This window comes from Centruroides vittatus, unplaced genomic scaffold (genome assembly GCF_030686945.1).
Source record: "Centruroides vittatus isolate TY-2023 unplaced genomic scaffold, ASM3068694v2 contig_345, whole genome shotgun sequence".
Lineage (NCBI taxonomy): Eukaryota > Metazoa > Arthropoda > Arachnida > Scorpiones > Buthidae > Centruroides > Centruroides vittatus.
The window spans coordinates 2,940,260-2,967,379 of NW_027122170.1; the positions used below are offsets into that span (position 1 = coordinate 2,940,260).

At 30.4% G+C, this 27,120-nt stretch overlaps 1 protein-coding gene across 2 annotated transcripts; it reads right to left on the minus strand.

Moving 5' to 3' along the window:
* Nucleotides 1-260: 260 nt before the first annotated feature.
* Nucleotides 261-27,037, minus strand: Rab9 (RAS oncogene family member Rab9). 2 transcript variants are annotated; one of them, XM_067269068.1, is made up of 3 exons: nt 26,846-27,037; nt 8,341-8,419; nt 261-2,061 (listed from the first exon to the last, which is right to left on the minus strand). In XM_067269068.1, exon 3 carries the CDS (start codon nt 2,012-2,014, stop codon nt 1,370-1,372), a length of 645 nt encoding a protein of 214 aa, XP_067125169.1. In that variant the 5' UTR covers nt 2,015-2,061; nt 8,341-8,419; nt 26,846-27,037; the 3' UTR covers nt 261-1,369. The 2 variants fall into 2 exon arrangements, with proteins under 2 accessions (XP_067125169.1, XP_067125170.1); XM_067269069.1 differs by lacking the exon at nt 26,846-27,037 and adding an exon at nt 19,051-19,073.
* Between the last annotated feature and the right edge of the window lie 83 nt (nt 27,038-27,120).

Here is a 27,120-nt window from a genome sequence, read left to right on the forward strand (position 1 = left end):
AAAATTATTTGCCAGAGCTTTCGAACGACGGCATTATTTAAGAAAACACGATGTCGAGATTTGCCCGTATAACGTAGCAAACAAGCTTTAACATATTTAGAATGCTATGCTTCAAATTTGGTTGCAGAAAGAATAAATACAACATTTTAGACAGAAATATAATAAAATTTTCTAAATATCTATATTCAAGTTGTTGATATTAGCATTTTTTTGAACTTGAACTGAACTAATTTGCAAATACCAGATACTATCAGAAAGTATATGGCTGATTATGTAAACAAGATCTAATCTGACTCAAATTTATGTCACCATCCAAATGAATATATATATGTTATATGTTAGCTAAATATCTTTTACATTGACAAACAATAACTTTTATAAACAGTAGAAATTTTAAAATCAAACCATCCTCTTAGCCAGAAAATTATCTTTAAAAAAGTAAACCATAGGTTGTAGAGATCTATGCAGACAAATTTAAACTACAATTTTTCAATTTGTTTCTATAATAGCTGGAAATGAAATTTATATTTTAACAAGCAATGAACAATGTTCTACCCATTGGTGGTGATGACAAAATATAACCCAAAATATTATTACTACAGGCAATGGAATGAACTCAAAATATCAAAAATAAACACAGAGTAGGGCAAAGGTGCTTACCAACTTTAAATGCAATTTTCTCTGCAACTTGAATATATCAGTGTGCTGTCTTCACATTATACTTAAAAATTTAGAAAAGCAAATTTAAAGTTAATAAGATCACCTCTTTAATAACTATACAATGTGAAGGTACAAATAAGGAATGCTGTTTTGTTGCCTGCTGCCAGGTTTGCAGATTTTGCTAAAGCTTTGGAACTTAAGTAGAATTTTGACATTTTACTTCTGCAGCTTTGAGTTAATTTTTATGAATTCGGATCTAATTCTGACTTGCCTTGCAAATGAGTTTTTCATACATATAATATTCCCATATGAAGTAGCAGAAAGTTCAACGAGTTTGTTAATGATCGATCCTATTGTCTGCATTATATAATTATTATTGAAAATTAATCTTTAGTATTTTTGATTTATCAATTTTTTACTATTTGGTATCGTTAAAATTGAGTGTTATCGCATCACAATTAATCTGCAATTACAAGTCTATAGATTTTTTGGAATATTTTGGCCAACAATGTAATTGCAATGATTTTTCACAACTCTATTGATTTATTAAATTACTTGCCTCTTCAAATAAATATTTATATTCAAAAATAACAATTATACAGTATCTTAACATGCAACAATAAATTGAAATAATATAAATAACATCACAAAAAATTTAAATATACAATATTGCCAATTAATGAATTAATTTGCCTCGTAAATAATAAAGTTATAACAAACTACAGCATGCTCGCTTCTGGGAATGTTTACTCAAGTCCACGGTTTCGTCCATATACAATTCCTCCATTCGCTGTTCCATCTGCAGCCAGTTCTCCACGGCCATGTGAAATGCCTGTTCCACGTTCGTTGCGTCTTTGGCGCTCGTCTCGACGTACGGACAGTTTTTGTTCTGCTGACACCATTGTTTCAGTTCGTCCGTCGAAACTTCTTTGGTTTCCATGTCGACTTTGTTTCCGATTATTATGAACGGGAAATTTTCGTAGTCGCGAATGTCGGCGTACTGTAAGAATTCCTTCTTCCACATGTTGAGATTCTGAAAACTCTTCCGGTCGTCCACCCCGTAAGTTAACATACAGATGTCCGATCCCCTGTAGAAGGGTGTCCGTAGGCTGCGAAATCTCTCCTGTCCTGCGGTGTCCCATATCTGAAGCGTGTACCGTTCTCCTTTCACCACTATATCCTTATTGAGGAACTCTACACCGATCGTATGACAGGCATTGGCATCGAACTGACCGTTGACAAAACGGTTCATAAGACAACTCTTGCCTACACCTCCGTCACCTAACAGAATTACTTTTAATAATGAAGATTTTGTTGCATTGTTTCCAGATCTATTATTTAAATTCACTGCCATGTTTGAATATGTTATTTAATCAATCATAAAATTTTATAGTTACATATCTGAAAAATAAAAAACTTAATTAAACTCTCATCTGATTATTATTATTATTTTTAACAACAATGCAATACGGATTATTTAATCAAATATTCCTAATCTCTTTATTCAATTAAATTTATAACTAAAGGATAGAGATGGCGAAGTCTTTTACGGTCGAGATAAGGTCTAGACAGGTCCGCAATCGGCAAAAGTACAATTGACTACGGATATTGGTGCTTCACATTAACAAAAAACATTCAAATAAAATTTTTTTGTTTGGCAAATTTATTCACAAACTTAACCTGAAAAACTTGCTTTAAACAAAGCAAATTTTCATTTTTCATTTTTCTCACAAGAATTGGTATAAGATTATGGATTTTTCCTACTCATTATCTAGTTAATGTATTTATTCATTAAAACACAGCTAAAGATTTTATATGATATTGCTTACAGAAGTTTCAATTTTTAATGTTCTTAACAATGATAAACTACAAAAACAACCACTCATACCTTTAAGTGCAGTGTAAATTTTACTTTTTCTAACATTTTCAATAGTATTCAAATCTCCTGTAAACCTTGTAACCGGTGCAGTCAAAGTTCGTACGCGAACGTTTTCGGCCCCTCACTAGGTCCTTCTTCAAGCGAAATTTTCTTTTTTGACCGTTAAATCGAATAATCTCCTCTTAACTGATAAAATTCGAATCGTCAAAAATTCCGAATCGAACGAAACCACGTGTTATCCAATATTCCAAAGTTTCAATAGTTTTAAATGCCCTTCTTCAGGATAAAAAGAGATTGGTTTTTTTGTTATTTTTAAATTGCAGTCCTCTGGAACAATTTGCATTTTGAAATTTTAATGTTTTAGAATGCCAAATATTTAACTGCATGTGTTGAAGGAAAGGGGAACACAGCCTGAATACACAGTGGTTGAATATATGGCACCTCTACACAATATGTACAGAAAGATACAAGTAGCTGTGGAGAAGAAAATTATCTACAAAAGAAACCCCACTATATACGGACTACTGCAGAATGACAAAGATCCCATAGATCCAACACACATTCCAGATATATGCAAAATACTACTCAAGGACAGTAGGATTGAGCAAGACCTGTACTACATAGGTGCTACTAGTTGGTCATTAACATCAAGGATTAAAGATCACAAGGACATCATCCAGAAGGCTAACCCTTCTACTGCATTAGCAGCTTACCTGAGTTTCAACCCAGAGTCCATCTCAGTAGACTGGGATCAGACTAAAATAATCCAAAAAGTGCAAAGTAAAAACAAGAAAATACAGAGAAGTATAACAAATATATAAAACATCTTTGAGAAGGCAAACAGTGAAATTATAAAGATGACAATGTAATATCCAGTACATGGAAGGCTCTAATAGATGTGAAATAAAATGTTAAAGTATGGAAGCAGGGAATATTGTATATTTCATGTATGTTATCTGCTATGATCATGTTTTTTCATCATTCTTGTTGTTTATTTTTTTGTATATTTAAATTTAAATCTGACACATACATGTTATAATTTTTGATGTTGGAATACGTCATCTTTGTGGATTTATATTTGTAATCTACATGGAAGTTCCACACGTGCAATTAAACAGTTTGGATTCTAAAGTGTTAAAATCTCAAAATGCAAATTGTTCCAGAGGACTGCAATTTAAAAATAAGAATGAAAGCTATCAGTTTTTATCCTGAAGGACATTTAAAATGACTGAAAACATTAGGAAAAGTAAAATTCACACCGCACTTAAAGGTATGAGTGGTTGTTTTTGCAGTTTATGATGAATGCAGTTTTACTGAATAGTAAATGATAAACTAATTTAAATATAAAATTTAGAAATTTTTTGGACAAATTTATATCCTAATTCATTCATTTATATTGGATAACTAGTTCACAAATAACCTAACTTTTAATATGTTTGTAAATAAGTCAAACTGTTATTTTTGTATCTGCTAAGCTGAAACGAACTGATAATGATATATGGCAGAGCACTTTATACATTTTGCATTTATATGTCTAAATTCCTTACAGAGTTTTATTTGTAGATCATTTCTTTTCTAATAATGCTAAGATATTGCAGTATTCTTTTAAAAACATGCTGAAATTTCTAGAACGATGTGAGAAAGTTTTCCATTCTCATATTGCTCTCTCTCTTCACATTCTCAGAATTAAATGGGGTAAAACAGACTCCACCAAGTAAATTATCTTCCAGAGAGAGAGAGAAATTAACAGTAAATTATTGGCTAATGAGAGTGAAATGATAAAAAAACACAATAGCCTGTAACAGCAAGAGAGTTCACAAGCAAAGTATTATTTTTTATAACAAAAATATAAAAGATAAATATTAAAACATTTCTTAAAGCTGTAACTATGAGTCTCACAAAAACAATTATGTCGCATTGCAATACATCTTTTTTTGGAGGAACATTGTTTTGAGAGATGTACAAATGGCACTTCATCATCTAAACAATAAAACATTTTTAGCAAAATCAAAAGAACAATCTCAAAAATTATCCAATCTAGATTATATATACCAGAGATGGCCAAACCTTATCACAATAGGGGCAACATATCATGTATCAGAAATATGCAAGAGCCTAATCTTGTATTGGAAAAGTATTTTATACATAACCTACATATAGAAATTGCACAAAACTTGGACCTACACCTAAGTAATAAGAGAATATACAGGAGCAGAAATAAGGGGCTAGAGTTTGGTCACTATGACTACATACTAACTTCTTGTGATGAAATCTGCTTTTCAAAAGTACTAGATAAATTAAAATATAAGGTTTCCAGAAGGCAATTTTTTATTCTTATGCTTTAAAAGTAAATATAATGTTCAATTTTTTAAATATAAAATACTAGCAGATAGGCCCGGCGTTGCTCGGGCAAAAGTAACGATAGCGAAGATTAAGATTATTACGTTATAGTCAACCTTACCGGTTTTCATAGAATGCAAGAATTGGGTCCTCCTGTTTTCAGACTAATTAGATAATTTTTAGATTGGTCTAAAAATATGTTCGATTTTCCACAAAAACGAAAAAACTGCATCTGCGTCTTGCACGTCACTTTCTCTTAACACTTTTATTGTTACATATCACTTCCATTGTTACTTAACACTCCCATTGTTGATGGAAGTGTTACGCTTTAATCCCGTCCCTCTCCCCCGTGGGGAGAAATTTCGAAAAAGCTCTTCTTAGTGTGCGTTCTTGTGACGTACCCTAACTATGTACCAAATTTCAACTTTCAACTCCTAACCATTTGGGCTCTGTGCTGATTATTATTATCGACTCGTCTTGATTATATATATAGATGATTAAGCAATTATTTGAATCTTTAAAAACAATTAGCTATCAATTTACATAGAGCAGTATTATCTAATTTGGTTTTTCTTGATTTTTTTTAACTTAATAATTTATTATTGATATATAGAAAAAGTCATGTAAGGGCTACAGTTTTCCATCCCTCAGATAAGAAGCAAACAAAAAACAAAAAAAGTTAAACATGGTATAAATTTTGTTTACAAATGTTTTTAAACTGAGAGAAAGTAACATGTAAAAAAAGAATCAAAATTAAACACACTTTGTGAAATACGACAAAAATAAAGCTAATAAAATGGCATATAAATATATGAAGAATATCATAAATTTCTTTGGAGTATTCATAAGTGGAGCCAACTGAACTGTATAAAACCATTCAAATATTTGAAGTATAAAAGCCAGTCAAAATATTTAATTCTTTCTTTAAAAGCAGAAAGGCCCGGTCCAGACCCGGCAACATTCATAGACTGAGTGTAGGGGAGGTTACAAAATCTATTTAAAAGTAGTTATATTTTATTGAGTTCTTTGGAAACATCATTTAAAAGGGTGGAGGCTGCCATGGCCCAAATTCGCAAATCAAAGTCAACAACAGATTGGAAATTTGCAAAGAAAATAGAGCAAATAATGTTTTTTTAAGAAATGGGTTTACAGAAATGCCAAAATAAACCCCAATGTATGGCAAGCAAGTAATGGCAATCTAAGTATTTACCATTTGCAATTATCAAAACTTATATACATTTTTGGGGTGTTTCCAATAATGATTAACATAAATAAATAACTTTTACATTCTATTTGATGCTTATAATTTTTAATACTAGATTGTTCAATAAGTTTTGTCGTTTGATAAGAGATGGCGCTATCAGGTTTGTCGCTTTATTTCTCTAAAAATAGTACTACTTTTTTATGAACATGTGTGAAGTTTCATGTAGATCTGTCAACTCATTCATCTATTTACAGCTGTTCAAAGTTGATGGGTCACTGTATTTTTTTACAATGGAAAAAATTGAATATTGTGCAGTGATAAAATTCTTATTTTTGGAAGGTGTAGCATCAAAAAGAAATTCATGAATAATTGTTAAAAGTGTATAAGGACTCTTCACCTTCAATTAGAACAGTAGAAAGGAGGGTTGCTGAATTTAAACGTGATCGTACAAGTCTTGAAGACGATCCACCCGAAGGACGTCCAAAAAGTGCATCGACACCAGAAATCGTAGCAAAAATACAGCATATGGTTTTGGAACATCGTCGATTAACCGAGAGAGATTTAGTAGAAGCCCTAGGGATCTCATTAGGGCAGTGTGAGAAATATTTTGGCTGAAGTTTTGGGTTACAGAAAGCTGTGTGCACAATGGATGCCTCATTCACTAACAATGGAACAAAAACACATTAAAATGCGACTTTCTCGGCAACATTTGGAGTGTTTTAAAAAGGATCAAAAGGATTTTGTGCATTGTTTCATCACTAAGGATGAGACTTGGGTCTACCACCATGATCCTGAATCAAAACAAGAGGCTAAGGAGTGGTGTAAACCGTACTTCGGCTCCGAAGTGAGTTAGGGTCCAGAAATTGGCCAAGGTGTTAGCATCAGTTTTTTGGAATACAAAAGGAATTTTGTTCATGGATTATCTCCAAACTGGTAAAACAATAAACTCAGATTATTACTGTAACCTTTTGGACCAGCTGGAAGTAAAAATTTGTGAGAAAAGACCTGGTTTACAGAAGAAAAATCATCATTTTTCATCAAGACAACGCACCCTCTCACACAACTCAAAAATCATTGCGAAAATCAGTGAATTAAAATACGAATTGTTGCAACATCCTTCCTATTCGCCAGATTTAGCTCTTTCTGACTTCTGGCTGTTCTCACATCTCAAAAAATTCGTGCATGGGAAACAATTTTCATCGAACGAAGAGGTAATAGCAGCCGTGGAAGCGTATTTCAACAGTCTTCCGGATTCTCACTTCGGGGATGGAATCAATAAATTTGAAGATCAATGGAACAAGTGTATTAAAGTTCAGGGAGATTATGTTGAATAATAAAATGTATTTCAAACCATAAAATCGTGTTTTTCTTATCAAATGACAAAACTTATTGAACAACCTGGTATATCACATTCAAAAATTTATCTAACTTATCTTTAAATAAAATCTAACCTCAATCCAATATCACTTCCTAAGCCTTTTAAATTTCCGGTACTCCATACGAAAATTAACAACTAACTAACGTTTTCGATCGCCTCCGCGATCTTCGTCAGGTTTTATTGACGGTTTTGAAATAGAAGGCAAAAAGAATTGAAATGAAACAGATTCTTGTTATATACAAAATTCATTATTTATTAAAAATACAATTACAAGGTATTATTTTAATGACAAAATAGTTTTAATGCTTTTATGATGTTGAACTCTTATCTCTGCAATAATTACAAGCAATGTTGCTTTTACACTTTATAAAAACTAAACATGTGAAAATAAAAATCAAATCAATTTACCAGCAGTAAGAGTTCAATGAACAAGTACTATCAATCCTTATAGGACTGACAGTCTTGTTCATTCAAGGATGATTTGTTTTAATGTTTAAATGATTTAACCTTTAAATGTTGCTAAATTTATTCATTGTTAAACAACTTAAGCTTCATTGCAAAAGGATAATTATGATTTTAATCTGAAAACCATAATAAAATTTATTTATTTACTGGAATACAAGAAACAAACGTCACCATTGATAAAATCAATCAAGTTTTTATCTTACAAAAAAACCAATAAAACTAGTTATTTATTGAAAAAATGGGTTAACTATAATATATGACTTTTTATTTTTATTATCATAGTTAATCTCTAGAAGAATTAAATATAAGTTAGAATAATTAGAATTATCAGAACATGTATTATGAATCTATTTTATAAAACTGTCAACATCTACGAGTGATATTAATAAAATTCTTATTTTTAATACTACTTACATTTTAAGTGATGTCTCATATAAGAACAGTCATTGAAATTCTTTGCCAAATTAGCTCGATCATATAATAGAATCTCTCTCTAAAAAAAAACAAGATGTAATGTAACAAGAAGCAAATTGTTAACACATTTAAATTTAATTAACAGCAACAGACATATGAGTTCACCACCAAATTTTCAGCAACTAATTTAATCCAAACAAGATTACAAGAGGAGACTTCCTGTTATAACCAGAAACCAATAAACTAGAATAGTTTACTGGCCACAGAAGGTGTTGCATTTAGGGTAGGATTATTTACATTATTTACACTGCACTTTATGGTAATATGACAATTTTGTGATATTCTTATTTTATTTTGCTTAAATTTAACCCTAATTATAGCTTCTAAGAGACATGAATGTGTCATATCAATCCAAGATAATATTTCTAGCAGTCCATGGTATACTTTAGACTAGGGTTTCTCAAATGAGATCTTGGGATCCCGGCTGTTTTTTTAACCCGGGAAATCCTGCAAATTTCTTAAAAGTTCACTTTTTGTCTTTTTTTTTGTATTAAGGCTGAGTAAATTTTGCAAATAGAAAGTATAATTAACTCAAACTGTCAGAATACATTTATTAATTTTAAGCCTGCTTATTAGTTTTTTAAATTTTTGCTTGTTATGACATCTCACAGATTATCAATAATCAATATGTATTTCTGGCAGGAATCTGAAAATTCTTTACTTGTCTGAACCTGTAATATCTTGAATAATTGCCCAATGCTGTCTTAATTTTAACTATGCCCAGTAGTATGCAATAACTGCATTATGCCAGGTTGTGCAAATTGGGCAAGGATAGAAATGAGTACAAAGTCTGCAAGTATGAAGTTTTTCTTCATAAACCCGATTATTAAAGAGGAATGAACTGCCGAATTATTGGGCTATAAGCTTGATGTTTCTATTAAAGCATCCAAGGTAGACAAATCGAGAATACTTGAGAGCAAAAGAAGTACTGCAACACATCTCGAAAACAAACTAGAAATCTTCAATGCTACGAGTGAACAAACAGATTACATTTGTCTTCTCTCAAATGCATTAAAGACGATTCCATCCACATCCATTGAATTGGAAAGGGCATTTTCAGTAGCGGGACTTTTCATTAAAATAATAACCAGATCGAGTGATCGGAGTATTGACCATCTTTGGTTTTCAAAATCTTATAAAAATTTACAATAATATTTTGTATTATGTTTTATTTAAAAAATGAAAACTACCTTTTAAATTAGAAGTTTGATCTAAGTTCATTATTTTTTCTTTAAATTTTCAACTCAATTCAAAGGTATTTTTTGGTAAGCAGTTTCCAACAAACTTTAATCAATTTTTTCTATTGGTGAAAATTTCTACATAATTCAAAGATAATTTTTAATATATATTTTACACAGCATTGTTAATATTATGATTTTGGAGGTTGCAGAAGATGAAAAATAATTATATCATTCGATTTTAAGATTTATTTTATATCTTAAAAATAGTTAATTATAACCCGGATCTTGGGAAACAGTTCAGTTTTATCCGGGACAAGAAAAAGACCAGGAAATGAGAAACTCTACCTTAGACACATGGAAGGTCTATAATTAGTGGGTTCATATTTGTTGATAAATTATTGTGTGTGATGATGGCTCATCCAAAAAGGTTTTGGAAATTCAGTGATGAACTTATATTAATGTTACTTACACTATAATTAAAGTTTTAAAATTAATATCAATTTAAATTAAAATACCATAAGCTGCCATATACATGCATCTATATTTAACATGAGATGGCAGCTTTGCCACTTAATCTAACTGGTACCTTATAAATTAATTAGCCACACTGTAGCTCAATAAGAACCCAATTACTATTATTTGATTAATAATATTTATTGGATTTGGTCTTTATGAAATTGTATATACATCAAACTGGGATAAATGCTTAAGTTGACTAACTGCCATGGAGGACCATGGATGTATAGCTGTTCCCATTTGGTGCAGTGTAACCAGTATTGTTATAGCTAAATTAATCATTGGTCTGGAAACAAAAAATCAAACATAGATCTGGGTAGTGTAACTAATAATGCATCTGTACAGTGAGCAGGAGTGCCTATCTCTAGTCCAAATTAGTTGGTATCTTATTAACTAGCCATATTGTAACTTAATAAGAATCTGGCTATATCATTTAATTAGTAATGTCTATTGAGTTTGGTTTTATATGTAATTATATATCTATATGCCTACTCAGTGTATTCAATACTAACATTCACAAACTAAAGAATATTTAAGTCTCTATGATACATTTATTCAAATTTTAAGACATGGTATAAATTTCTGTAATTACATAAAAATTTGTAACAAATATTTATTGCCCAATAATAATCTGCCAGATTTTTATTGGGCTAGAGGTAGCAGTTAAATCTCTTTTATAATTACTACTTTAAACTTTGTTTATAAATTTTTAAAATTAATTCATCTATATAATTTTTCTATTTTGCTTTTCTTTTATAATTATAAAGTTGAACTAACACAATGTTCAAAAAAACAAATTCTAATGATGATAAGTAATAAAGATTAAAATTAAAATTTGGTTATTTAAGCAAATTCTTTCACTAATGTGTATAATCTTTGTGGACAGTTTTCTTCATTAAAATCATTTTTCCTATAACTATTCATGTTACTCATTAGAATTATATCAGTGGCGTGCCGTCATTGGAAGCGGTGGAAGCGGTGCTTCCACCTTCCAATGACCTTCCCTTGTAGTTTCTAAAATATAAATTTTCATATTTTAACATACTTTGAATTAATTAAAATTAATATTTTATTATAACTGCATTATGTATCTTATTACAAATTTCTATACTACATGTGAAAAAAATGATAAGATTGCTATTGTATATTCGAATGTCAGTGGCGGAATGGAAACGCTTACGAGACAGCTTTCAAGGCGAGAATAACTGAATGGTGTAAAGCAGCCAGAGGACATTGGCGCATGCGCTTTACAGAGCACCAACCTTACCTGGTTTAGTTGGTGGAAGCTACACACGTGTAACGCTTCCAACGATTCTATCCCTTAGCCACTGGGTAGGGAGCTATCTGACTAAGTGAATTGTTTAAGATTTAAAAAGTAAAGAGTATTCGATGTTATTTTTATGTACGTTTTTTTGAAAAGTTATATTTAATTATAATTTTCTTTTGATTATACTGTAATTATATATTGACAGATTTTCAGACAAAATCTTTAGAATTTTTATCACTTTTAGATGTTAATAATTTTAATATTATGAAAAACAACTTTTCCAAGCGTGTTTTAATTCTTTAAATTAAGTAAATTTTATGGGAAATTTTTTGATTTATCTAAATTATGTAGTGAATCGCAATATTTATATTCGTGTCCGGACTATATTGACAAGTAACTCTTAGACATAAAACATATTATAATTAATGTCGATCTGAACAAAGACGCACTAAAAGAATTATATGATTTAATATCATTAATATTTATGGCACCATCTACCGGTGGGTCTGCTGAGCACAGTTTTTCGACCACGAAGCAAATTCATACATTGGCCAGGAACACTCGGTTGGAGGAAAAAATTGTCGTCACTAGCGTTGCTTTCGATAGAAAAAGAGCTTTTAAATACGTCGATGGAGTCGACGACGGCAACTTTTATGATAAAGTAGTTAACGACTTTGCAGAAGAAAATCGCCGAATAGAGTTAGTTTATAAAAAGTTAAAAAAACAAGTTTTTCTATCATTGTTTGTATCATATCAATTTGTATTATGTATGCATTATTTGTATTTTAGAACTAAAATACATAAATTGTTTATTTTTGTCATTTCCGGTATTTGTTTAAAACTTTTATGGAAATGTCATGTACCGGACGGGTCTGACCAGTCACGAAAGATGCAAAAAAACGGTTAATTTGGAGAAAAATTTATTAGTTTAAAAAAACATAGGTAAAAGTCGTTTGTAGTCTAACACCCATTGTTTATATCAAACTGCCAGGCAGAAACCATAAATCGCGGAAAGAAGTCGTCCTATGATCGGTGGAAGATCAAATTCGTCTTCGATTTTGACTTTTCTCCCGCTCCAGGTAAGAGTCTCGTTACGTTTAGTAACCAGGGACCAACCACTTGGGAAGCGTGATTGAGGGAAAATGACCAATCAAATGGATAAAAGAAAGAACAGAGATTGATATAATCCCTGACAATCGAGGACACCTTGCACTCGGTTAACGTTCTGAATAACCAAAACGCTGTGTGTCAATGTGCAAAAAAAAATTCTTGTCTATTGTGCCAACCTGTAACCCATGCCACTTTGGACTTAGACCATGTTCCCGACGCCAACAGACGAAGTCTCCCCATGCCCTACAGACTTGTCGACGCCACTGTCCCGGGGCCACCTTCGATCGACCATCAAAGAACCGCATCGATGCCCAGGATGTCTCGAACGGCCGATTGTCCTAAAGCAAACTATTTTGTACATAGTACATGTTTATTTTGTTTCTTTTTTGTCGGTTTTTGTCAGGTACATCTCTTCAGCCACCACGCACGTACGAATGGACCCTAGGCCATCACTGATGCGCAATTAACTGATTGCCCCTGGAAGTCGGCTTCTTACAGAAACACAGCTTCCCTATCATCAAATGTCACGGCACGCCACTGAATTATATATATAAAAGATATTGCTTACATCCAGCTTTCATATTTAATCCACTCCAAAATTTTCTCTTTAGCATTCATAATAAATTTTTCAAAAAATATCTATATTCCTTGACCATAGATACATCTTTTAATTAATTCCATATATTTGTCTTCTTCCTTTCTGATATTTGCTTGCATCACAACAAAATCACAGCTGGTCATAGATATGCTGAAAACGTATTGTACTCATTTTCATTACATTGCCTATCAATCTGCTTGTTCTCATCAATCCATGTAAGATACAGATCATCACTAATCTCCATATTAACAACTAGGGTTTCTGAAATGGGATCCCTGGATTCTGGTTGTTTTTTTAACCCGGGAAATCCTGCAAATTTCTTAAAAGTTCACTTTTTTCTTATTTTGTGTTAAGGTTGAGGAAATTTTGCAAATAGAAAGTATAATTAACTCAAACTGTCAGAATACATTTGTATTTATTAATTTTAAACCTACTTATTAGTTTTTTAAATTTTTCATCAATTAATTAAATCAATATGTAGCTTATTTGTGGCAGGACTCTGAAAATTCTTTACTTGTCAGAACCCGTAATATCTGGAATAATTGTGCTTATACTGTCTTAATTTTTAACCGTGCCTAGTAGCTTCGATAACTGCGTAATGCCAGGTTGTGCAAATTGGGCAAGGATACAAACAAGTACAAAGTCTGCAAGTATGAAGGTTTTCTTCATAAACCTGATTATTAAAGACAAACAAACTGCCGAATTATTGGGCTATAAGCTTGATGTTTCTATTAAAGTAGCTGAGATAGACAAATCAAGAATACTAGAGAGAAAAAGAAGTACTACAATCTAGAAAACAAACTAGAAATCTTCCAGACTACAACATCACGTCAAACAACATCAAAAACATCAAATACAATAAACATGATTCCATCCACGTCAATTGAATTGGAAAGGGCATTCTCAGTAGCGGGACTTTTCATTACTAAAGTAAGATCAGATTAAGGAGTATTGATCATCTTTGCTTTTTAAAATCTTATAAAAATTTACAATAATATTTTGTATTATGTTTTATTTAAAAAACAAAAATTACCTTTTAAGTTAAAGTTTGATCTATGTTCATTTCTTTTAAATTTTCAACTCAATTCAAAGCTTTTTTTTTTGTTGTATGCAGTTTCCAGCAAACTTTAATAAATGTTTTCTATTGGTGAAAATTTCTACGTAATTCAAAGGTAATTTTTAATATATATCTTACACAGCATTATTAATGATTTTGGAGGTTGCAGAACAGATTAAATTACTATAAAAAACAAAAAACAATTATATCATTTGATTTCAAGATATTTTGTATCTTAAAAATAATCAATTCTATCCCAGGAAACAGTTCACTTTTTTCCCAAAATCCCAGGACAAGCAAAAGACTGGGAAATAAGAAACTCTATTCACAACAAAGGATCAAGAGTTGGATCAATACATAATCACACACTTGAAGTAAAATGAATGATAACTGGTTAACTATTAACACTAACATTTGATTTAGTTTTGAATATGGCTGTAAATGTGACAAGTAATAATACAAATTAATAAACTGTAAACTTCTACTTCCACAAAACACTGGGGTGAAATCAAAACGCACCTAAACCTGTTACCGGTGTAGTTGAAAAGATGAAAAATCGTAAACGTTTTCGAACTTATTAGTTCTTCTTCAGACGAAAAACGGAAGCAATGGAACGCAGAAAAATAGAACATTGAAGTTTAAACAGAATTTGAACAGACACTTCGTTAAAATCGTTGTATTGGACATGCGCATTTGATGCAGGTAGACTGCTAGGTCCGTGTTGATAAGGGCCTGTCAGGTGACGGACAAATTAAGTTGTTCTTTATAATTTATGCAGGTGGTGGCGCAGCTAGATTTGTAAATGGAGATAGCCTCCAGCCACCTCAAGTGTTCAGGGTGAGGCGAAGTGATGATGAGCCTTGCTTGGTTGAAGGTCGCCTCGATGTCTCGGTCGGCTGCGTAAACAGCAAGGGCTGTAGAGTTCCTTCCATGTAGAATATCTGCATTGTGCTCACATATTCTTGTTCCCAATGATCATTTGGTTGAACTGATGTAAACCAGGTTCCTGTCACACCTGTGGTCCTTAAGAGGTATAGAGTAAACACCTGGGAGTCTATTGGGATCGGGGGAATCCTTCCTGTTACAGAGGATGTCCAAGATGGTAGGACATCTGTAAGTGATTTTAATGCAGCGTTTGTTGGCGATCTCCTTATATAATGATGCCATGTAAGGATTATTTATACATGGATCCCCATGACGGGGATCCATGTCTCATCTTCCGGAAAGATGACATCACGTGGGTGGATGTCAGAAACGTGTGGAATGATGGTGACGATTAAATAATCCATTGATTAGCTTATGGTACCTGTGGATGGTCGCTAGGTGTTTGATATGAGCTAATTCGGTGACTAGTGCTGCTGGAGTGGATTTTGTCTTTTTGACTACACCGGTAACAGGTTCAGGTGCATTTTAATAAACTGTAAATTGAATGATCCCAAACTGTTTAGTTTCTGACACATGTAAATAATTAATTTATGATAAAATAGCATTAATTTAGCATGTTATCTATTTGTTTACAATTAAACATGGCTGTAGATATTATGCAATCAACAATATTATGGAAACTTTTAGTAAAAAAAATTATAAAAAAGCTTTGATTTGAAATTTTAATAATAATATTGTTAGATTTTATAGTTAGAATATCATATTTTTTAATATTGCATTATTGCATTAATATTAAATAGCATTATTTAATTATTATAATAGCAATTTAATGATAAATCAACTTCTACATACTGATTTATCAGCATAAAATTGATTTTTTAAGAATAAAATTATTAATGCAAGTTATGATCGCTTTATATATTATTAAACCAAAATAATGTGATGATATTTTCATTGTTTTCATTTGGTAAACAATTTAATTAAATGAGAAATTAATTTTAGAGAGGAATATCAAAACATATACAGATCAATGATTTATACAATGAAAAAATTAATGTGAGTTAAAGAAAAATATTTTTAGTATCAAATTCAACACAGTAAACTAATAGTCTAAATCAGTAATTCTCAATGTCTTTCGGCCAGTAGAATGCATAATTTTTGGTGATACACCAACAAGCCAGTTTTACATCTAAGATGCTCTTACATACAGTAATTTAAAATGATAACAATTCTTTTGGAAGACCTGTAATTATATTAATTATTATCCAAGGAAAATGCGACCTATTCCAATCTATAGAATAACCATCCAACTTTCGTCTCCAATCTGCACTCAAACACTGTCTACTGCCTCTTGAAAGCAATGTAAACAAAAATGGCAACTCCACAAAAGAGAAGGCATTTTGTGTTCTGCAGTTTATAAAGTTGGAATCACTCATCATTGTGCAACACGAGTAATTGGCAGGAGCTGTAGCCAAAATTCTACATTTGGCTGTCTTGGGAGGAGTGGTGGTAGAAAGTACAGGAAAAATTTGAGTATTTGTCAGATGTGTACTGTGTGACACAAACATTTAGAAACTGAAATGAGCAAATGCAAAACTTCGACAGTTTTCCAATGTTTAGATGTACTGTACATTATAATGTTCTTGAATAATAATAAACATAATTACAATAATTTAAAATTATAGCATTCTTTTTGGAAGACCCTGACACATACATAAAGCAATGTTGAAGATTTATACTTTTATATAAAAATAAACAAACATTAAAATGTTTCTTATTTGCTTTAAAAAACAATTAGACTTTTACTGAAATGGTAGTCCTACGAAAAGTCAGCAGCACACTAGCATGCCACACACACACCAGTTAATGGATCACTGATCTAAATATTAAAAACTAGAAACCAATCATATGTCAATTAATTATTTGTTATATTTTTCTACAAATTAATCAAATATAATACTAAAATAGCAGATCTAAGAAAATAATGAATAATAGAAAGAATTACATAAAAATGCTCGAGTTTCAAATTACATAAAATAAATCGGAGAAAATGTTAATTTTTTTATGTAAAATTTTAAGATATTTTAAACGAATAAAATTTTTTTGAAGATCTTGCCTAAGTTTATATTTATAGAATCATCATTGTAAAAAAATTAATCAGAAGCTGCTGATTAAATTAAAACTAATTCTATCTAATAATTATCAACACGATAAAATCTCTATAATGTACATACTGAAAGTTTAAAATTAATTTTATTAATCACTTTTTCCTAAAAACTCATCATGCTTTTAGGAGAATTACTACTAATATTTACTTCTTTTATTGTTAACACAATAATATAAACAAGAGATTTTATTATTTTTCTCTTCAGTCACACACACACATTATACAAATAATATATAATGCCAATTTTAAATGATGGCTCAAAAAATTTATTGTATATATTTCACATGACAAATATTACACACATGATATGTGATTTATAAATATATTGAGATTAAAACAAATGATTACAATAGAAATCAGTTAAAGTCTTATCAAATAATTCATAAAACAATTATTAAAAAAAAAAAAAAATTAAGATACCAATTTTCAGCCAAAACATTTCCAAATGATTATAAATTAAAAGTATAGTAAAACTGCTTTTACTTTAAAAAGATTTTAATACTAACATTCTAGTGCTGTTAAGCAAGCAATGTTCACTCTCAGGAATTCTTTCAAACTATTCAAGTTGCCTAGGCAACCATGCTCTTTTTTATAGTGTTCCTGTATACGAGCATCACTTACTCGAAAAATCTAGAATGCCAATATTGTAGTTTTATTTTGGTTTAATTATACTTGGATATTTTATATGTATACATACATATACATTATTTTAAATTAAACATCTTGACATAAATATACTACCAAAAATATAAAATATTTCTATTGATTTGCATTTATCAGTTGTTTACATCAAGTAAAATTACACTTATAGCAAATACCTTGATATAACACTACAGTTTGTTCATCTCTGAAGTTGGCACTAAACTGAAGAAACTTAAACAATAAGAATGTGTAAAGTAATGAGATTTAAATGCTAGGTTGAGCTTGAAAGTTTAAGTCACACAATTTGTGATAACTCACATGAGCCGATAAAAACATTCACAACTTTCGAAATTAAAATTTTTAGAAAAAATGTTTCAAATAAAACATTATTATTATTTAATTGAGAATCCAAAAAACAGAAAAAAAATGAGGTGAACCCATTTGAAATTCTGAATTTCCCCTATACGGGGAATGGGGCTGACTTAATTTTTACGAAATTGAAAAGGTCTCTCAACTATAAATAACATTTATTTTGATCAATTTTTTAACTGGATGTATATTTTACAATATATTTGTCAGGGACATTATAAATGGATCACCCAACATAGGAGGATGTTATATTGAGGACTCTCGCTACGGTTCCAAACACTTTCACAGTTTAATTTCTAAAATGCAACATTTTCTAGGTCATATGATAAAAATAATAAATTAAAGACAATAGAAGTTTTCTATTATGTTTTGCAATAAAACAGAACTTTTATATTTTATAAATAAAAATATATTTTTGAATATGAACTTAAAAACAAAAACACCATTCCTTCCCTTAATATGAAATACAGCACAAAGTTTTCAGATAATTGGAAAATTAATATAAAGATACAGTATAAGAAATCTGAAATTATTTCTATGAAGAAAATTTCCTAATGTTTGATTATTATAAATTTTCAACAGAAAATATTTATATTTACTAAATATGAAATTGCTTAAGTTTTATAACTGAATATTCATTTAATATTTCCTGTTCAATCACTAAAGAGCTGCATGCTTTGATTACATTTAACTCTATAATAGGATATATAAAACTTTCTTTCGTCGGTTTAACATTAATTATCATCTCATTTTGAAATATAAGTAATTTTTTAATTTAAAATATTTAAGCACATATACATATACACAACATTTATATAAATTTATGTAACAATTATTGAACAATTCTGACATACTTACCTACTTTAAAAATTACAGGTTAATCACAATCCAATTTATCTATTTACATAATTTTAATGAATTATACAGCAAATACTTGCTTCTGTTTTCTTTTATCATTGTTATTTGTTTTTAAATTATCTGATTTAATCATTTTCTTGTGACATGATCACACCAAGGATAAAATCACCAATATATTTAGAAACCACATCATTTCTTAATTTGTTACTATCATTTCCCAACAAATTTAATTTATGATTTTGAAACTCAAGTATTAGTCAACTATCACAATTAGGAAGCATATAAATGAATGTATTTTAAGGAAAAATATATTATTAAACTATGAATAAATTTTATCTATTTGTTTATTTCTGTGAATTACGATTTTTACTTAGACAAGAAGTTATATTATTATTAAAATAATAGCCTGAAACTATTCATTATTATTAAAATTCTTATTACAATAATGCATGGTAATCATTAAATGTGAATGCAATATGAATAGTATTTGCCAAAAATGTATACATAATTAAAAATGTTCCAAAAAAGCATCTGGTTATGTTGGTTGCACCTGGTGAGAGACAGCCAAGTATAGTTATGTCAAATAGTCAAGTTTTGAATCTACAGAAATTAATTCCATTTCTTATTTTAGTGTCAAATTCAATCATTCAACATAAAAAGTCTCTCTTTTTAACAATGATGTTCACTACATTCAAATATTTAGTTGCCTTATGCACAGTTTCACTTAAAAAATTGTTCATTAAAATCCATACAGAAATCTGGAAACTCTTATATTTAAGTTGGTGTTAACTAAAATTATACCAATTTTATTTCTCTTTTTGCACATTTATATCTGATAAAAATCCAAAACTTAAAAATCTTACATAGCACATTCTGTTTTTTAATGTACAGTAAAATTTCTCTTAACTCAAGCTCCAAGAAGCAGGAAAAAACTTTTGAGTTACAGATGATTAGAGTTAGAGAACAATTAAGTAAAAAATGCCGATTCTGAATAGATTTGCATTTTTACCTCTCTTGCATTATATAAAGAATCATAAATCAACATCTACAAACCCAATGTACTATACATATGTAACAAGCCAACAACTACCGGATTATATCGGGCTATTACATCACGATTATTTTAATTACTAAGTAATTTGTCACTAGAGGAAGACATTAGGTATCATCTTTTATTAGATTTAGTAATTATAATTAATATTGATATATAAAAAAACCACAACAGTAAACTGGAACTAAATTGTAATTAAATTAAATAATTTAGAAAATTCTGGAAGAAAAGAATCGGCATGGAGCGGGACTCAAACTTGCAACTGCTGCTTACCGTGTGGATGCATTACCACTTACACTACCTGAGCCTCCAGTCCGATCTCCTCTTCCAGATATATTTAAACATTAGATAACCATCATCGGTTACATACGGTGCCAACTGGGAACCATATGTAACTGCTAGTGACAAATTATTTAGTAATGAATTTTAAATTATTGTGATATAATAGCCTGATATAATCCAATAATTGTTGGTTTGTTATATAAAGAATTTTCGATAGTCATTTATTTATTTTTTTTTTGTTTTAAACAGCCAATGAAATGTTGTTCAGCAAAATGTTCAATGTAACTAATGGAATTGAACAATTACACATCTTGAGATAAAGTGAGAAGACTTCTCACTTTGGACTGGGATGTTGTCTGAAAATTGATGTTGGAGAGTAGATACAACTAACTGTCTGAAAATTTCATGGAAATCCAATAATTAGGATCACTTTAGATAGAATAAATATTAAAATTCGTCGGGGAAGTTGAAAGTAACAGAAATTAGTGTCGGAACCATGAAAACTTTTGACATGAATTTCCTTAACTCAGATTTTCTCCAAGTTGGAGACATTAAATCCTTATCATATTCCTTGTGACCTACTAAGTGCTTTGTTTTCTTTGAGTTAGAGAAGTTTTACTGTATATACTTTTTTTTGTGAAATTATCACCATCAAAATACCAGCAAAGCAAATTTATTTGCAAATATGTTCTCAAATATACTTAAAGGACTTCATCAGGCAGTTCTAAATACAGCACCAGATATGTAAGAGAACACAGCAAAAAAACATATGATGTCAAAAGCATTTCCATGGTTGAAGATTATCTATGAGATGCTGTTACTTGCATACTTGCAATGTTTACTTATTTTTAATGCACATGTTTTTTTCTTATTTTTATTATATATTGCATTTGACTTGTGAAAGACATTTTAAATTTTTAAATATTATCTATTCTTTATTCTGTGTTCTCTTACATATCTGACATTCTATTTGGAATTGCATGATGACAACCTTTAAATATGGTGAAAACATTTTAAAATAAATTTGCTTTGCTGGAATTTTCATGGTGATAGTTTTAATACTTATTTCATTCAGTTGTGGTTTATTTATTTATTTTTTTTAAATCAGAGTCTAAAAAAAGATTTAAACAAACTAAAAACACATATTTGTAACAAATATTGCCTTTTAAAGCCAGAGATGATTATTTTTTTAATATTAATAATTTAATGTCCATTTTGTAAGATTTGTTAATGAAAAACAATTATAAATTCTTTCTCAATTCCTTTATTGTAAGGGATTGAGAAAGAATTTATAATTGTTCAGTAATAGAAAAACAGCAAAATTAATTTGTTTTAAATTAAATACAAATGTTCTATATTTCCAGAAAAAACAATGTCTGATAAACATTACAAACAGCATAAACTGCATGCAAAACAGATTTATATATATCTATAAACAATGTGAATTAACCTATTGTTACTTTATATATTCTTTTTTAATAAATATAATCCAGAAATTTTACATAAACAATTCAGCTTGATTTTAATTAAGGCCAAATGATCTTTGACAAAATTATTGGGCTACATTAATAATTACTAATTAATTCAGAAGAAAAAATAATACAGAAATCTAGGTAGTGTAACTGACAACACATCCACACAGTAAGTGAGAGTTGCGGGTTCAAGTCCCGCTCTGGGCTGATTCTTTTCTTCCAGAAGTTTCTAAATTAAATTAATTTATTATATTAAAATTAATATGAGATGGTCCTGTACCTACCTCTAGTTGAATTAATTACTAATTATTAAAGTAGCCCAATAATATTGGCAAAGATCATTTGACTAATAAGTTTTACAGTAATAAATTTATAAGTTGACACACATTCAAAAATATAAGACATTAATAAGTAAATTTATTAAACTTCTAACATTAAAATTTAAAAGCTGAAGAGTTACTATGCAGGAGTGTCTTATGAACTTTCCACTGTCAGAATTTTTAGTTAATTACAAATAGACTTGCCCCCAACTGATCTAATACAACTTTAAAACAGTGGATGAGCAATGAGAATTGAAATAATTGATCAATCTATTATTAAACTCTGTCAAGATAGTATCAATGATATTGACATTGATTTTACAAAATTTAATAGTTTAAATTTTAACGTATCAATGTGCAAAATGTAAATGTAAAAGCAATTATTGATTTTATTAAAACACATTATGTATTATTGATATATGATTTTATATGAACTCATTATTGAAACATTATATAAATATAAACCTAGTGTTACCACCTTTACAAAATCTCTGACCTGGACGGCAGGTCAGGTTTGTCCGAATAGAAGTTCCTGACACATGTGCAATGTTATTTTACAATGCAAAGAATAACATGCATGCCAGTTCTAAATCAGTTATAGTTAAGGACTAGGGACTTGCCTAGGAGTAACATATGTAACCTAAATTAAGAAAGAACAGATAATCTAGATCCATATAAGATGTGTAAGGAGGTACAAGCAACAAAAAAAAAAGGTTAAGAGGCAGGTTGCATGTCACACTTCGGCGTAAACAGAGTAACATGGCAGAATGGCAGACGAGTTTCAGTGAGTGTGAGGTCTTTCGCTGTTCAAATGGTGTAAATTTATAAGAATATTTGCAAGAATTTTGTTTCATTGTAATTTCACAATTTCTTCGAAATTCCCAGACAAAATTAATAGTTCACCTGGACAGTGAGTGAAAACCGAACAGGTGATAACACTATATAAACCATAGCCCAATTTTTAATAGCCAAACATCTAAAGCAAAATTACTTTCATGATAAAATTGAGCTTATAATTTCTTACTTAAATTATAAAAACTGACCTAAAGATAGATGGTTAAGCTACCATCATGTCCACATATTAATAATTGGCATAATTCTAGTTCAAGTAATATGGCTTTAGTTTTGTTTGAATACCCATTATATTCAAATGTTTTCAAATTCTTAGCTTGTCTTCAAGGATTGTACAAGAAGTTTATTAACCATTAGCTTAGAATAATTTTCACAGAGCTTAATCTACAAGAATAACTTAATTTCTGCATCTAAAATTTCAGTAATGCTGATAGAACTGTATATGTTACATACTCCCAACTGGCCCACTAGTGGCCAAGCCGTCTTCATTCCCCAAACACTGGGAGTTCGGTCGTGGGTTTACACCTCACTCGGACGAATTGGCCACATAGTTTTCCGGGTTTTCTCCACATCTGTAATGCCTAAATAGGGGCCAGTTTCCCTTAGAAAGACCTCCCGGAAGGCATCCCCCTGGGCAGATCACCCAAGAGTTGCATTGCCATAACTAAACAAACAAACATACTCCCAATTTACATTTCTTTCTGTAGGAAGGTACACACCTTCCATACACTGACACTTTTCCCATCATTTTGGCAACAATGCTATGCTTGCAGAATAGAAGTCTTTCGGTTGGTGTCGGAGTCACCGAACGACAAACTTTCCAACTTCAGCATCTCCCCATCTACTAAGGCTTCCTTCAATGGACTAAACATTAATAATTGCACAACGACAGATCCAAACTAGACTGGGTGGTGCAGAATTTCCCAACCGTCCGTCGATTGCCTCCAACACGAACAGGACTACACTCCAATACAAGCCAAAAGACTCGACAAAAAGAAACCACCTTTCTTAATTCAAGCAAATCAATTTAATGATAAAAACGTTTTTGATGTAAATTGATAGATCTTCATCAGCTGCTAAAGAATAGAATAAGAATTAGGATATAATTACAAAATTTAATATTTAATTTTAGTCCAATCTTAAATTTTGTAATTGAAGAACATGTGTAAAGAGAACATGCTGGAATTAAAAAAGATGGTTTTTTTTTCTTTTACCTGTTTCTCTTGTTATTTGGATATTGTTTATACTAGGGTTTCTTATTTCCCGGTCTTTTGCTTGTCCCGGGATTCCGGGATAAAAGTGAACTGTTTCCCGGGATCCCGGGAAATCCCGGGATATAATAAATTATTTTTAAAATATAAAAAATATCTTGAAATCGAATGATATCATTATTTTTCATTTTTTAAAGTAATTTAAGTGTTCTACAACCTCCAAAATCGTATTAATAATGATGTGTAAAATATGTATTAAAAATACCTTTGAATTACGTAGAAAATTCACAAATAAAAAAAAATTTGTTAAAGTTTGTTCGAAACTGCTTATAACAAAAATTGCCTACGAATTGAGTTAAAAATTTAAAGAAAAAAACTGAACTTTGATCAAACTTCTAACTTAGAAAATGATATTTTTTATTTAAATAAAACATAATACAAATATTACTGTAAATTTTTATAATGAGATTTTAAGAAACAAAGATGGTCGATACTCCGATCACTCAATCTGGTTCTTAATTTGGTAATAAAAAGTCCTGCTGCCGAGAATGCCCTTTCTGATTCAATCGATGTGGGTGGAATCGTTTTTAACGCATTTAACAGAAGACAGATGATGTGTGTTTTTTCACCTGTAGCCTCAAAGATTTCTATTTCGTTCTCGAGACGCGTTTCAGTACTGCTTTTGTTGTCCACTTTTCTTGATCTGTCTATCTCAGCTTCTTTGATAGCAGCATCAAGCTTTTCAGCTAAAGTCATTGCAGATGAGCTTGCGACATCTGGTAGTTGATCTGTATCACCGGAAGTAGAATCAGTAGATACTTCAAAAAGACGATCTAACATCTGTTTTGCTGATAAAATTAACATAGTCTTGGTTGGTAAGGCTGGCAAACTTTTTTCACTTGGGAAAGTTGAAACTTTTCCATAATTCTTTCCACTATTGAGATATTGTATGAGGCCAGTCAGTTTTACATTTCTTCTCTCTGCTATGCGTCGAATAAACGACTCTTTTAGTCTTCTTGAAAAAGGTGTGTTTAGTTGATTTAACTCATTTATAATAAAAGAAAAAATACCTTCCGATGAAAGTAAAGTCGATCCTCTGTTGCCAAGCTTTTCTGCTCCAGCTTTTAATGGCTGCAGTGATGCCACGATGTCACGAATTACAGTAACTTCTTGTTTGTCAAGATCAAAATTGTCCGTATCTTTATTACAGTCAATGATTGCTTTCGATATGGATGATCTTATTTTAATAAATCGCTCTAACATGGCTAAAAGGCTATTCCATCGGGTTTTGGAATCCAGAAATAAGTGCAAATTTTTCCCATGTTCCTGTTCAACGTATTTTTGTAAGATGTTATTCTTTAAAGGTGATTTGCGAAAAAATTTTGCTATTTTTCTAACCTTATTAATGATTTGAGAACAGACTATTTCATTACCTAGTGTGTCATGTAATTCAAATGAAATATCTATATCGAAAGGATCTTCAGCCAAACGCTCACACAAAACACTTTCAAAATCAATACTATAACTAAAGTCTTCTTCATCTTTCTCAATATCATCATTGCGCTCTTCATCTTCAGTTTGAATTTCTTCAGAAAGAGGGACTGCTACTGAAGTGGTTGACTTTTGGTACAAAACATCACATACCGCTAAATGAATTCCGTGTGCATAACATAACTGATGCTCACATTCAATTAACCTTCCAAATTTCACCATTACAGCTGCACCATCAGTAACACAGGCTTAAATTAAATATAAATGCATTCCGGCATTCTGACAGTTTATGAGTTAATTATACTTTCTATTTGTAAAATTTCTTCAATCTTAACACAAAATAAGAAAAAAGTGAACTTTTAAAAAAATTGCGGGATTTCCCGGGATGAGAAAAATTTCCCGGGATATTTCCCGGGGTAAAAAAACAGCCGGGATCCCGGGATCCCGGGTTCCCGGGATCCCGTTTCAGAAACCCTAGTTTATACCAAAAGACTTATTCTGCAGGCATCATTGACCGAACAACAGAAGTGTCAACACGTGGAAGGGGAATACCTAGCAAAGGAAACAACGTGGGTTTATGTAACACATACATTTTCGTGCCAGATATTGGTGTATTTCCACTCTATTTATTAAGTATAGCCAGTTTCGAATGGTCATTTACGAACAGTTCCACCGCTATTACCAAAATTCCAGATAAAAGGCGAACCACCCTTATATAACCCGTGACGACAGATCCATAAATCGAAGAGTATTCTGCCGTATTACAGTACACATTAATTTCAATACGATTTATTTATTTATTCATTATTATTATTATTTGAAAGATGATATTAATTAGTTTTAAATCATTTGTATACACGTAGAAGCACTAATTACATGATTTTTTAAATCTAAATTTCTATTATATATTTAATGTATAAAAATCTAAAATAACATATTTATCAATGTTAAGATAATTACCAATTAACTTCTTAATTGATAATTAAATGCACCTTTTAAATTAACAATTTATTCATTTATTAACACATTATTTAAAACGAAACTGAAACTAATATATTACTTTTTTGAATAAAGACAAATTAAATGAATTATTCAATTAAAAATTCTCATTTTTACCTTTAAACATTATTTAAGGCACAACTTCTTGCGACTTTTGAGGCCTTTTTAATTAATTTATTAGCTGCTTTTTGCCTCTTAACGAGGCGTAATTCGACATTCGATTAAATATTTATCTATTGGCAAACAACGTACCCCATGAAACTGATAACTACTTGATATATTGTTGCCATAACAACATAAAAACTGAATACGTACATTGCGAAATGTTCGATTTTTTAAATAAATTTCCCCACCCAAAAATAGCCAAAAAATAATTTCTTATTTATTTATTT